Genomic DNA, 13,725 nt, shown 5'->3' with positions numbered 1-13,725 from the left:
TTGTGCGCTGGCAGCACGACCGGGTCGCCAGCATGCACGAGGACGCCGACAGTCAGCCGCCGACGTGCGGGCATGCCAGTGCGCATGGGCATGGAACACCAAGGAGCGGTGTGCCTGCCACTGCAGGCCGCCGGTTCTAGACAACAGATCAAGTTCTGTGCACTCGCTCGAGACCGTCGTTGGCTCAAGAAGCAAGTCCTCTCGTCCCGCAGTAGACTGCCGGTGGTGAGGTCGACAGGGCCATCCCTGCTGTGGTCTAGACAAAGTCGATGTCCTTATCATGGAGCATGGTGGTCACACGCACCATGTTGAGCTTCGGTAGTCCGTTTCCCAACCGGCTCGGACAGGCAGCGGGCAACGCAACGGTTTTTCAATTCGGAGGAAGATCGGTGAACGACGCGCAGGTGCGTCATGGCTAGTCCTCGATGGCGATAAACAGTAGATCGAATCTACATAGTAAGACATACCGTTTGCGTAGAGATAAATCGAAGCATGTCGCGTAGGACAGTTCGGCTAGGCCAGAGACCTGCCGGCTTGATGGAGAGTTGATGCAGATCTGATCTCGCAGTAACGTCGAGGTAGAGCGTGCTGATAACGTGTTGCGAACTACGTTACCACGGATCACCAGATCCGCTCCCTTCCCTCCCGTCAGCAGTAGAGGCACAAGAAGATGTAGAGAACATGTCTCCCTTCCCATAAGCACGACAGAGGAAACACACGAGACACTGAATATAGGGTTGGGCCTCTGGTCTCTTTCTGATCTCTTTTTCATATAAAGGGTACATGTTCTATGTATAGAGACGCGATAGCCCTCGGTGCTATATTCGGTATTTGCCTACATAACCCTTCATTAGGGTTTCTCAACAAAATCTATCTTGGCAAGATGAGGCGGCCCAGCAGGCCCATGGCCCGCGAATGCTCTCGCTTTTGCCAGGGCACAGCTTAAGCGGGCCTTGAGATTTCAAGATACGTAGGATCCGGCCGAAATAATGGAAATTTGCAACATAAAAAGCAAGGGTGTTTCAGGTTCTCAGAAAGGGCTCAAGTCAAATGCTTGTTTCTCCTAGACGAACTAGTATCACAGTTCAACAAAATTATTACAGGTAACATCTAGACGAACTACTAGCATGGTTCAATCACACAAAGCTTTGTGGTAACTTGCTCTGGGAGGCTATCAGCATCAAACAGCTGTATCACATTGCCAATCAGCCAGCACCTGCACCAGCAGCTAGAACTAACAGCGCCCAGTTCAGGGCAACTCAACTGACCTAGCTTCTTGGAGTCTTCGCTTGCCTTCTGAAGAGCCCTCCTTTCTACCGCAAACCTTCGCAGATCATGTAGATCTCCCTCGAGCTAGGTCGAGTCGCCTTGGGTCTCAACAACGATACTTTCTTGAACTTCACCTTGCAGAATTTGCCAAACCCTGCGAAAACACAATGGTAAACAGTCGGAATCAGTTTTAGCTGGGCCAAACTGTCACTATGTCGGATGAAACAGTACAATTAATTTTAAGCTTTAGCGGAAGAGTGCAAGAGCGTTTCTCATAATGATCAGAACTTATAATGACCTGATATGTCCTCATTCTCAAGAAACTTCACTACCAGGTTGCCTCCACGTCGAAGAACGCCATCCTCGTCAGACTCAGGCTCAGTGGAGCTCAGATACTTCTCTAGGGTATCACTGTAATTAGAATCTTTTAACTTTATCTTCCCTACTGCCAACGAGAGAGCGCGCATGCCCAACTCACAAGATATAGCTCCATCTTTAGTCGTGATCCCTGAAACTGGGGGGCACATGTCTGACAGTATCACAGAGAATCCTCGTTCCTGTATACGAGGATAAAATATTAGAATCCATCAATCAAACTACAACTAGGACTGATTACAAGATCACAGGACACAGATACTATAACTGAACTCCAGGCTTTGTCCTCTACATACTTCATAAGCTAGAAACCAAGGGAAATATTGGTTTTTGAATTGATGAATCCTCCTAAATATTGGAGATAAGCAAGGAGGGAGGGTTGACTTACTGTAAATCACAAACAGAGGGCAGAGTGTTGAACAAAATAAGTGAGCTCAGCTTCTCATGAGTAATTACTCTCTCAACTTAACAACTGACAATTGCGATTTTCATTTCACCAATAAAGGCTGAATAGATACATGATTTCATACAGAATCACAGTCAGCTCTGTGTTCAATAGTCAGCGATTTAGTATTCACACTATCAATTATTATTACATCTCTAGTTCCTACTCGCTATAGAAATTGCCTCCGAGTTTTCTTGAAAATATAGGAATCCATACCTTTCCATCTATCTAATTCTAACCTAAGAACTACCTTCCCGAGTTATACACACAAAACAAGTAGTCAGACCAAATATGAGATTCAGTAAAATCCAAACTAGAGCTAGTTTGGGAACTCCATTTTCCCAAGTGATTCCTATTTTCCCAAGGGAAAATGAACTAATTTTCCTTGGGAAAATGAGGTTTCTAAACTAGCCCTAACTGTCCAATATGCCGCACTATTTGTTGTTCTAGCAATCATCACCCAAGCAAAAGTATTCAACCACACCAAACACGATCAATGATTCGAACCTGTGGCGACATTGCCCGAGCCTGCCGCTTCATCAGCGTCATGACATCTGCACAGACCGTCCTGACCCGTGAGTCACAGTGCGCAGAGGGCACTTTCACCTTCTGCTCTGCAACAACCGAGTTACTGGATCAGACAAACCACCCATCCAGCGACAATCATCGCACACTAATGACAATTCGACCGCCAACTGACCTTAACATCGACGCCGACGACAATGCCACCCTTCTCGAGGGGACCCAGGTTCTGACAAGCCACCTGCAAGCGGCAGCCACATCGAGCAAGTTAATCACAGGCATATGGGAATGGAATGAGGACTGATCGCGTACTCAGGAGCTCGAAGAGACGAGGAGGAGTAACGGACGCTCACCTGAAGCCACGCGCCGGGGGCGCAGCCGAGGTCGAGTACAGCGGCGCCCGGCGCGATGAGCTTGTGCTGCTTCTGCATCTGGATCAGCTGCAGCAGCAAAGCAACGGCTCAGCGTAATTAAAGGGGAAGAGATAACAACAGGGACTCAGGGTGGACGCGGGAGCTCAGCTGACCTTAAACGCAGAGCGGGCGACGTAGCCCAGACGCTGCGACTCGCGGTAGAAGAAGTCGGCGGTGCCCCCCGCGGCCATGGTTACCTCGTCCGACAGCTACGGCGAGGAGGGGATTGCTAGGTTTTTAGCCCTCTTTTCTTTTCCCGTTTCCCGTCTCTGAGTTTAGCGCAGCGCGGGCCTTGCATGGGCTGGGCCTGGGCTGGTTCGTGTGGGCTTACTACTGCGACAAGGGTGACGTGGACGTTCTCCGAGCCGCGCGCCCTCGCGCCTCTTCTTGGCTTTTTTGCGGCCTGTCGGATCGGCACGACCTTCTAGATGATTCTCAAACCCACTTCCGGGCTGCCGCCGAGGTTATCTACAACACCGAGCAGCGAGAAGGGGTTGGTGTCCAGCACGAATTGAATCGTCGCCAGAAGTCATGGCGGATTCGGCCACTTCCCGTCCAACCGTTCTCGTCACCGGCGCCGGCGGCCGCACAGGTAGCTCCTTCCCCATCAGCTCGCAGCCGCCGTGGGTGCTTCAGTGAAGGGAAGAACCAGAGAGATACTTAGTCGATTCACCTGTTGTTCAATGCTGCTGAGATGGGGAATTTGGCTGGCTAGAGCCTAGAGTGGGTAGGGAATTGTGGTCCAAATGGGAACAGCCTTGGATTTTTTTTTTTGGGAGCTCAATTCCTCTACTATGGTAGTGAGGTTGTAATGGGTCTGTAGCAATTTCTGCAATAGTGTTTCTCTTTGCATTCACTGCTCACGCTGGAGTTAACTTGATCTTAGGCCAAATTGTCTACAACAAACTGAAAGAGAGGTCTGAGCAGTTCGTGGCAAGAGGGCTAGTCAGGACAGAGGAGAGCAAGCAGAAGATTGGGGCAGCCGGTGATGTTTACGTTGCTGACATAAGAGACGCGGATCGTCTAGCACCTGCTGTACAAGGTGTGGATGCGCTCATAATCCTCACCAGTGCTGCCCCGAAAATGAAACCGGGTTTCGACCCTAGCAAAGGTGGACGGCCCGAGTTCTACTACGAAGACGGAATGTACCCTGAACAGGTGGGTTGATGAGTCTTGTCCAAGCTTGTATGCCAATTAGTCGAATTTGTTATTGGACAGTTTAGTTTGTGATAACATTGGTTGTGGTTGTTTAGGTGGATTGGGTTGGCCAAAAGAATCAGATCGATGCTGGTATGTGTTAATTCTGCTCAGTGTTTCACTTTCTGGTTTTTTGGTAGCTCATATTTTTCAGAACGTAAATGAAATAATGATTGTTAATTTGGACCTATATTGGCAGCTAAAGCTGCTGGAGTGAAGCATATTGTGCTGGTGGGATCTATGGGAGGAACAAATCCTAACCATCCGCTGAACAGCATGGGTAATGGCAATATACTGGTAAGCTAAAATTTGGCTCTTCCATAGGCAACTACTATTCACAAATTGTAGAAGTGGGATCTTGATTATTGCATATATCTGCTATAGGTATGGAAGCGCAAAGCAGAACAGTATTTGGCAGACAGTGGAATCCCTTATACAATCATAAGGTACATAATACACAACATTTAGAACCAAATAAAATTCTGCTTCTTTTTGTTATGGTAGCCTCCCTTCAGTAGATTACTCTCTTTGTTTTGCACGTCTAAAGAAGCAAAGAGGCATTTACCTGGAGGACTCCAAGGGACAACGTGCTGATCCTTGTTTTTGGACAACTGAAAAAAAAAAACTTCCTGTACAATAATATAGTACATTTCTAGTGTAAAGCCTGGAAATCGCATGAGGCTAATACAAAAGAAAATCTCCAATTTTGTTTCCTTCTCTGTTGCATAATCTGATGCTGTTTTCTTCTGTGCCTTAAATTTTAGGCCAGGAGGTCTACAAGACAAGGACGGAGGAGTGAGAGAGCTACTTGTGGGGAAAGACGATGAACTTCTCCAGACTGACACAAAGTCGATTCCTAGAGCCGATGTGGCTGAGGTTTGTGTCCAGGTATATATGCTCTAAACCACCATCTATATAGATCTGTCTGAAAGCATCTGGTTATCATGTACGGAGTATACTCATGGTCCAAGGTCCATTGGACAGCATGGTGAGCCAGCCATTCTGATTTTAATCCCTTTTCTTCTCTGATAATAGGCTCTGCAGTACGAAGAGGCCAAGTTCAAGGCATTTGATTTGGCCTCAAAGCCTGAAGGTGTGGGCACGCCAACAAAGGACTTTAGGGCACTGTTCTCCCAGATCACTGCTCGGTTTTGAGCGAGCTGCTGAGAAGCCTACTCGAGTTCTAGATTTTATGGTGTCACAATCCATTTTATCGTGGGCTTGTCCTGGAGATACAACCAGGTAGCTTGTTGGAGCTGCGGTTTGGTGCAATTGCAACCAGGTAGCTTGTATCAATCCATTTTATGGTGCATTGTTTGCTTGTACACTGCTGAATGTCGTCTGGTTGCCAATTGTGTGAACTGTTGACAGCCATTAAAACAAGTTATTTGGAACCCTGTTTGCATAAATTGTTGGGAACAATTTATCCAGGCACAGTTACTCACCTCTGCAACGTCCTCCAAAGTTCCGATGCATATTATGCTAGTAATTCCTCTACAAATTAGTGCTGAAAGCTGCAGCCATCCTGATGGTTCTATGAACAAAACAGGTATGGGCATTTCCTTAGTCAATTGCGCTGGGTTGATCTCATCCGGACTTTCAGATGATCGAGCCAGATTTCTCGTGTCTTGATCAGAGAAGCAACAACTGCATTAGTTATGGTTTTCCTTCACACCGTGCTATAAAAATAAAAATGACCGGCAAATGAACCAAAATTCATCCTACCTCCTCATCCTAACAACTATACATATTTGATATGCACTAGCACGGTTAGTAAGAGAGGTTGTTGCCACCACTACAATGACTTGACGCCAGCCTCGTTGGAGCCCTCCTCAAAGCCCAACACTCTACACATATATCGTCGATCTTCTCTAACCCTGAAGGTGATTCCTCTATCTCTCGGTTCTAAGTTTTTCGGTAAAAGAAGATCACACACTTCTATAATGGTATCAGAGTCAGGTTTAAAGCCCAAACGTTAACCCTAGATGACCGAAAGCCTTTGATTTTGGAAGAACCCGAGTACAAACACATCAAGACTTAGGTTTTAGGCTTTAGATGCCGTTTGGTTTATATATCGGTAACGTAATAGGTAACCGATAACGTTAAATTATGTTTGTTTAAGTCCAACCGTAATTGATCCACATTAAAAATGGATACCCGCTTATTCAAACTTGTTACCGCCGGTATTCGAGTGTGAATCATTACCATTACCATTTACGTTATATTCCGTGAACCAAACGGCACCTAAATCTTTTGGGGCTCTCTTGTCTTCATTTGGCTACACTCTTGAGTGTTTCTATCACTTAGATAAATATATGTTTAGTCTATCCAACCACTCTAAGTCATAGGTCTTCATGGTTTTGATCATCTCAACTCAATTGCTCAACTTCTTTCAAACTTAGCTCCTGAAACACTTTTTTGCATACTGAACATTTTAATCATTTTAATGTGTTTAAAAATGTTCCTATGTCCTTTTAGAACTTAACCAAACACTCAAACCACTCAAAACTCCATTCTTCCAAAATATGCTCTTTTTCACAGAGTTTTCAGTTGTTTCTCACACTGAATCCTTTATATTCATTCTTATGAACCTGCACCCAACTACTTGGCAAACCAGTTACTTCATTAAGTTGTGATGGTCATCAAACACTAAACCAATATTGAAAGTCGCCTATATGGGGGTGAATAGGCAAATCTGAAATTTATAAAGTTTAAGCACAACTACAAGCCGAGGTTAGCGTTAGAATTAAGTTTGAGTCCGAAAGAGAGGGAAAAACAAATCAACAAAGAAATAAAGCGGATGAACACGATGATTTGTTTTACCGAGGTTCGGTTCTTGCAAACCTACTCCCTGTTGAGGTGGTCACAAAGACCGGGTCTCTTTCAACCCTTTCCCTCTCTCAAACGGTCACTTAGACCGAGTGAGCTTCTCTTCTCAATCAAACGGGACACTAAGTCCCCACAAGGACCACCACACAATTGATGCCTCTTGTTTTGATTACAAGTGAGTTGGAAACAAGAATAGAGGAAGAAGAAAAAGCGATCCAAGCGCAAGAGCTCAAAAGAACACAAAAGTCTCTCTCTAGTCACTAATTTGTCTGGAGTGATTCCGAACTTGGGAAAGGATTTGATCTCTTTTTTATGTCTTGGAATGAAGTCTAGAGCTCTTGTATTAGGTTTGATGGCTGAAAACTTGGATGCATTGAAGTGTGGTGGTTGGGGGGTATTTATAGCCCTAACCACCAATATTGTCGTTGGTGAAGGATGTTGTCGTATGGCGCACCGAACAGTCCGGTGCACCACCGGACACTGTCTGGTGCGCCAGCCACGTCACCAGGCCGTTGGGTTCCGACCGTTGGAGTTTCTGACAACGGGGCCACCGGACAGTCCGGTGGTGCACCGGACAGTCACCGTTCACTGTCCGGTGCGCCTTCTGGTGCCTGCTCTGACTTCTGCGTGCGCAGGCGCGCACTGTAGCGTTTCACTATTCCTTTGCAGACGACCGTTGGCGCGGACGACCGTTGCTCCGCTTGGCACACCGGACAGTCCGGTGCTACACCGGACAGTCCGGTGCTACACCGGACAGTCTGGTGAACTATAGCGGAGCGGCCTCCCCGAATTCCCGAAGGTGGAAAGTTTGGAGTGGAACTCCCTGGTGCACCGGACAGTCCGGTGCGCCAGACCAGGGCTGCCTTTGGGTTGTCTTTTGCTCTTTTTATTTGAACCCTTTATTGGACTTTTATTGGTTTGTGTTGAACCTTTGGCACCTGTAAAACTTATAATCTAGAGCAAACTAGTTAGTTCAATTATTTATGTTGGGCAATTCAACCACCAAAATCATTTTAAGAAAAGGTGTAAGCCTATTTCCCTTTCAAATATAGAATGGCTTAAATTCCATTTTCTTTTCAATTATAAAGTATATACAACTACATCATTTACCAACTACGTCATATTCAAGGATGTTGACTCCAACATCTATCACTGCAACAGAACGTATCTGCCATTGCAACAAGACATGTTTGACAGTACGGGGCAGCCAAGACGTGCACTGTGTGTGTACGATTCCATGTCTGCGATAAGATAAGAGTAGTTAAACATTTGCTAGACAGAGTCCATTGTCTAGTAGATATATAACTCTCTTCCTACTTGTATTATAAAAGGAAGGATTAGAGTAACGTAGAAACAGATTCAAACCCATATGAACACTTACGCCTAGGGAAACTCGTTTCAATTTTACAGGTTAAGCTAAACCAAGTGTTTATAGACGAAGGTGAACTAGAGACCCGTTAGCCTAGAAATCTCACTAGAACGAAAGTAAAGAAAAGGTTAGTCGACCATCTAACTCATGTGAATTCTGAGTATGTAATCTTCTTCACCTCTGTCTTTATAAATTCATCAACTATATATAGAACATAAGATATTACGCTTCTACAGCTCGAACCTTTATAAATCACTCATGACTCATGTGGTACTCTAGATCCAGCAAGTCGGGCCTACGCTCCTCGCTCTATTTCTAACTCTATAAATCTCTTAGACTAGATACTTTTGATACCTAGTATCCAGGGGGCGCAGCCAGGGCGAGCGTACCCCTACGCGCCCCTGGTCCTAGGTACCACATGTAACAATTCATCCTTTTTCTTTTTTAGCTGAATGGCTAGAAAAAATAAACTAAATATCTCTGCTAACAATAAGCGCAGGCCATGAAATAAATCGAACGTTCTCAAGCCATGAGTAAACACATAATAATATTGTCTACTACTCGTATCACTGTCTATGGCTAACAAGTAGCAACTCAGTGGTATATTACATAATGTTTCTTGCTACTCATGTGCTACATATATGCTATATTTTTGTTACACTAGCACGATAGCACCTCCTTAATTTCAGTCTTGTATCTGCCACTGCTGGTATTGTTACACTGCGACACATACTATATTATATATGATAGAAGAGAGTATATTTTGTTACCATGTTACACAAATATGTCGGGCAGATACGCCGAAGTTATATTTAATGCAGTCAAATTGAACATCAACATCTTTGCTCACGAAAGAGGGTCAGAATTCATCGACGTAACATCATAAAATATTAAATAAAAACTCAACCGAGGGAATGGCCGTCCTCCTGATATTAATGTCTAGGGTTGGCACTCAAGGATGCATACAATTCACTGATGGCTAAAAAGAGAACAAAACATTGGTCCTGACCGAGAAAATCCTCGAACTCTGACCTCTCATCACTAATGGACCGACGTTAACCATCCACTCTGCAACGGTCCAACCAAATTGTGGCGTACAGGACATCGTAACCCGAGAGCGGATGAAGCACAAGAGGATTTTTTTTAACCAAACCGAAAAATTCGCCCCTAAAAGGAATCAAACCCGAACTTGGAGGTGATACTCAGAAACCTTACCCACCAAGCTAGAGACCCTTTCACCACAAAAGATTAAATGGCAAAGCAGTTTATGAGTTTGTAAGAGTTTTCAGCTGAGCCTCAACTTCTTTTACTCAAGATATGGTGCTACTGATTCAACGAACAAAACAGTGTCTTCTTTCCAAAGACAGGAACAAAGATAGAGAAACACCTCTTACACTATTAACACAAATATGTCAGGCAGACACGGACAAGATTCTATTATTGCAGCCAATTCAAACATACAAAACTTTGGTTTCTAAAAGAGGGCTAGATTCAACAACGTAAACATAATACAGCAAAATGAAATGGTGATTAATCAAGAAATTAATGGAAGAGGTCAGCTAAGCAGCTCAGTAGCTCACTAATATTTACAAGTCTAGCTAGTCCATGCTGAAAGTGCATATATGATACGACCCTTCCAACCTTGTAGCATCCACTTGTTATCTTCGTCCACGAGGAAATCCCCCTGATAGCTCTTGCTTACCTTGTACCTTGCTCTCTTCATTATCTCCCTGTCCAGAGCTAACTGCCGGAAGCCTGCCCTGAGGTTTCTCATCTGCCATTGTTTGTAGGTCTCTGGCCTTTCAATCCTCTCTGTGCCCTCACAGGCAATCACATTGACAGCTTCCCGGCCAAAGAACTCTCTCTCTATCAGCAGCCTATGCTCATCCATCCGTAAGGCATTCGCTTCGAGCATATCAAAGATCGAAGAGAAGAAGAACATAGCCTCCTTAAACCGCGTCACGAAGAAGGGTGCATTGTAAGTACCATTGACGATCCCATGAACGAACAGATGGGGATTCAGCTTTCTGATTGTGTTCAAAACCCGCGTTCTCGGGCTGTCATCCGTCACCGTCTCGTCCATCATGTTCCTCATCCGGTAGAGGCAGTTAACGACGACGAACTCATCGCTCTTCATGTTGAGATCTTTAACTTGGATAGTATCCCACTTGGCAGCAATGGCTTGGTATTCAAATGGGACATTGAACATACGGGCATACTCATGCAACCGCCGCCCTGTCGCCTCAACACGCTCTGCAGGGCGGAATCCTGACAGGGGAAAGTCTATACCAGTGATCCGAAGGTACGGGGGGCCACCAGGTCTCTTTGAGAGCCGCTGCATGAGGACTGGCCACTGGAAACCATACATTATCCCGTAGTCTATGATGTGCAGCCTTGTGGCGCTCTTCGTAGCGTTTAAGATGGTCGTGTTTGCGACATAGTGTGATAGTATCCTAAACGGACATGCTTTGACATACAAACTGAACGCCTTCAGTATATCACCAGTGGAAGTTCTCTTTGCAGCAAGCGAACGGTAGATGCTGCTGCCAGAGCCAGCTAGGCGAGCCTCCAGCCCATCGGCGAAGTAGTGTGCCAATCTCTGGCCAGCATCTCCAGTAGCAGAGGAATGCTTCCTGATCTGTTTCAGCAGCTCGCTTGAGTTCCTGTGGTCGTCGATAGCCGCGGCCTGAGCACAATGTATGAGTAGGGTTGTGAGATCAACTGGCTCCTCCTCTGCACCAGAACCTGATCTCCCCTTCCTTCGCCCTCGCTTATTTCTAGATCCTTTCACATATCCCCCGCTGATCTGTGCATCGGCTGGCATTGGTGAGTGGAACTCACAGTTCTTGTCGGTACACAACAGCACCTTGTCAAACATCTCCCGGACAGTCTCTTCGTCACACAGTGCCGACTGTTTGCTCTTCCTCCCCTCCATCTCCATGTCCTCGTCACGCGGGTTCTTCTGACCCTTATGAGCAGCACCAACTAAACCCTCCCGCACCATTTCACGAGGCAGACTACTTGTGACCACATCGCGAAACCTTCCGCTTCCTGTAGAATCACAGTCATCAGTGATCCAAGACTTTACTTCATAGCCCTGTGCTGCGATAGGCTTGGCAGACTCGAGGATGTCGACGAATGGTTTCTCGACGGCGGCGAGGAGTGCTGAATCCTCCACAGGCGCGCTGGTAATAGGATAGGATTCCTCGTCCTCGTCTTCAAGAAGGAACTGGTTGATGTATGCTAGGACCGCGTCGTCAGCAACAGTCTCGGAAAAATCCTCGACGCTGTCTGGCTCGGTTGTGGTTGTCGATGCCGGGCTTGGCGTGGTGCAGCCAGGCATGGCCGAGGGTGGAGATGGATGCGAGCTGACAGGAGAGCTGTGGCTGTGGCCGTGGAATCCATACGAAGGGAAGAACTGAAGCTGTGGCTGCTGGAGGGAGAAGCTAATCATGTGAGGTGCGGGTGGATTTGGGGTGGGCAATCGAGCACCGAGGTTGGGATCGTCACGAGGACGAGGGTCCATTATCATTCCTTGGAGGTGGAGCTTGTATCCACAAGATTTCTCTGACTTTCGATCTTCAGCGCCACAAGTCACTTATTACAGGTTACAAATCTCACCTCTGCGCTACCTTTCTGAGTCTCTCTCTCTCTCTCTCTCTCTCTCTCTCTCTCTCTCTCTCTCTCTCAAGAACACAAGGATTCCGCTTAGAGAGAACTACAAATTGGAAGAAAAGTTGATGATCGGAACGCCGAAGGACTTCGCCGACAAGCATATATATCTGAAGAAAAAGGAGGCGATATTTACCCTGCACGCCGAAGGACTTGTCTGCATCAAGATCTCTGATCTCCGGCTCTACCCTGCCTGCGCAAAGACCGCGAAGACGGCAGCAAGTAACTTTCCTTCCCACCCTAGTCGCGGCTCCAAGAAGACGCCGTGCCTTCCATCCCAAGTCTCGGATGCTGATGTGTGGAACCTTGCGGAAACCAGGAAGCAAAGCGGCGCCGATTGGGGGGCAGCGGCAGCAAGAGGCCAAGACCAAAAGACTTCTCTCGAGCTGGGCCAGGACCGCGGCAGCAGCTCCCTCTTCGTCAACTGGGTGATTTGTTTAGCCTAAACTGCAGCAGCACCAGCGAATCAGCGACCGGATCAGTGTTTTGGTAGTCGAGGTGGAGGGGAGCGGGAGAGGAAGGGGGCGGCGCACCACGGTGACGCGTGGGGAACGGCGCGGGATTTTCTGCGCACGAGAGCTGGTTGGTTTGCCGCCTGGCGCAGCTGCATGGACAGGGATATGGGGCACTGACGTGCGGGGTCAGTCTGAGTCTACCCCGCACGTCAGTGGCCAGACGTCATGGTAGGGAAGGGGCTTCCCTCCTACTCCTAGTTGATTTTTTTTTCCCTCTACGAATACGATGCGTGGTACCGACTCGGCGCGAGTCGCGTCGCGTCGATCGTGACAGTTTCCGGTTGGGGCCACAGATCAGGGTGAGTGGTGTGAGGTGTGACCGTGTGAGCTGAACTCCAGGGGACGCGGTCACTCGGATGCCTACCCGAGAAGTTGACCACAGAACCAGGTGAACGTGATCCACGGCCGAAGTACGAAACGGAACGAAACTGGCCGCCTGGCCGGTACCGCGACACTTCTGTCGGCCCGTGGTCCGGTCTTCTGGCCCACGAAACAAAGCCGAGAGGAGCCGAGCACAAGCGGCCCAGTGATTCATGACCCGCTTTGGCTCAGCCGCTTGCTGCAACCTACCACACAGGCGCTTGCTGATTCCTTAAAAAAACGTGAGGCGCTTGATTCACCTTTGTGGCCTTGTCATGATGAAATAATACACTGCTACTATTTCTATATATTATATAAATAGATTTTATTTAATAAAACATAAAAGTATGTGTGTTCTACTGATTAGATTAGTATGAACCTTAGAGTCAACGACTAAGATTCAAACTCAGCCTTCAATTAAATAAGGTGCAATGAAACAATAACACCATAACGCCTGCAGCAACATAATTTCATGTACTGTTCGTACAGAGATTATCTTTAGAGAGAATAGTAAGTACTACCTTCGTTCTTGAATATTTATCATCTGCTAGTTTAATTTTAAACTAAAACGTGATAAATAAAAAAAACGAAGAGGGTATCTTCTATCTTGTAATACCAACCACGTGAAGACCTTCACTCCACGGTTGTTTTGCCTTTTTAGATTATATTAAAACTTTGCCCATACAAAACAGTTTCTTAGGGAAATTTCCAGATTTATCTCACTCGCAATTACCAACTGGCCATCGTTATTTTTTAGAA

The 13,725-nt window shown here is 46.6% G+C and overlaps 3 protein-coding genes across 4 annotated transcripts; 1 reads left to right on the top strand and 2 right to left on the bottom strand.

Annotated features, from left to right (window-relative positions):
* Nucleotides 1-998: 998 nt before the first annotated feature.
* Nucleotides 999-3,279, bottom strand: LOC103644257 (rRNA large subunit methyltransferase E). The gene is made up of 6 exons (NM_001374611.1): nt 3,138-3,279; nt 2,965-3,051; nt 2,790-2,852; nt 2,597-2,698; nt 1,568-1,826; nt 999-1,423 (listed from the first exon to the last, which is right to left on the bottom strand). The coding sequence occupies exons 1-6, from the start codon at nt 3,213-3,215 to the stop codon at nt 1,314-1,316; spliced, it is 699 nt and encodes a 232-aa protein (NP_001361540.1). The 5' UTR covers nt 3,216-3,279; the 3' UTR covers nt 999-1,313.
* A 107-nt stretch (nt 3,280-3,386) lies between these two features.
* On the top strand, nt 3,387-5,665 carry LOC100282579 (NAD-dependent epimerase/dehydratase). 2 transcript variants are annotated; one of them, XM_020551607.2, is made up of 8 exons: nt 3,387-3,616; nt 3,911-4,182; nt 4,278-4,314; nt 4,421-4,518; nt 4,606-4,667; nt 4,769-4,852; nt 4,986-5,109; nt 5,257-5,665. In XM_020551607.2, exons 1-8 carry the CDS (start codon nt 3,556-3,558, stop codon nt 5,374-5,376), a joined length of 858 nt encoding a protein of 285 aa, XP_020407196.1. In that variant the 5' UTR covers nt 3,387-3,555; the 3' UTR covers nt 5,377-5,665.
* Nucleotides 5,666-9,817: 4,152 nt separating this feature from the next.
* Nucleotides 9,818-12,760, bottom strand: LOC103644258 (scarecrow-like protein 30). The gene is made up of 2 exons (XM_008667465.4): nt 12,228-12,760; nt 9,818-12,137 (listed from the first exon to the last, which is right to left on the bottom strand). Exon 2 carries the CDS (start codon nt 11,949-11,951, stop codon nt 10,014-10,016), a length of 1,938 nt encoding a protein of 645 aa, XP_008665687.1. The 5' UTR covers nt 11,952-12,137; nt 12,228-12,760; the 3' UTR covers nt 9,818-10,013.
* Between the last annotated feature and the right edge of the window lie 965 nt (nt 12,761-13,725).

This window comes from Zea mays, chromosome 1, assembly GCF_902167145.1.
Source record: "Zea mays cultivar B73 chromosome 1, Zm-B73-REFERENCE-NAM-5.0, whole genome shotgun sequence".
In the NCBI taxonomy this organism is placed as follows: Eukaryota; Viridiplantae; Streptophyta; class Magnoliopsida; order Poales; family Poaceae; genus Zea; species Zea mays.
The sequence above is the reverse complement of the archived record's forward strand: the minus strand, read 5'-3'. Positions and strand labels throughout refer to the sequence as shown.

What these genes read in the sequence shown, in the direction of transcription:
- LOC103644257 (NM_001374611.1), bottom strand. Translation starts at nt 3,215, where the DNA reads ATGGCCGCGGGGGGCACCGCCGACTTCTTCTACCGCGAGTCGCAGCGT. An exon ending in TCGTCGGCGTCGATGTTAAG is followed by an intron (nt 2,699 to 2,789) that starts GTCAGTTGGCGG and finishes GTTGCAGAGCAG; the next exon opens with AAGGTGAAAGTGCCCTCTGC. An exon ending in CTCGGGCAATGTCGCCACAG is followed by an intron (nt 1,827 to 2,596) that starts GTTCGAATCATT and finishes CCTCGTATACAG; the next exon opens with GAACGAGGATTCTCTGTGAT.
- LOC100282579 (XM_020551607.2), top strand. Translation starts at nt 3,556, where the DNA reads ATGGCGGATTCGGCCACTTCCCGTCCAACCGTTCTCGTCACCGGCGCC. An exon ending in AAAGAATCAGATCGATGCTG is followed by an intron (nt 4,315 to 4,420) that starts GTATGTGTTAAT and finishes CTATATTGGCAG; the next exon opens with CTAAAGCTGCTGGAGTGAAG. An exon ending in CTGAAAAAAAAAAACTTCCT is followed by an intron (nt 4,853 to 4,985) that starts GTACAATAATAT and finishes CTTAAATTTTAG; the next exon opens with GCCAGGAGGTCTACAAGACA.
- LOC103644258 (XM_008667465.4), bottom strand. Translation starts at nt 11,951, where the DNA reads ATGATAATGGACCCTCGTCCTCGTGACGATCCCAACCTCGGTGCTCGA.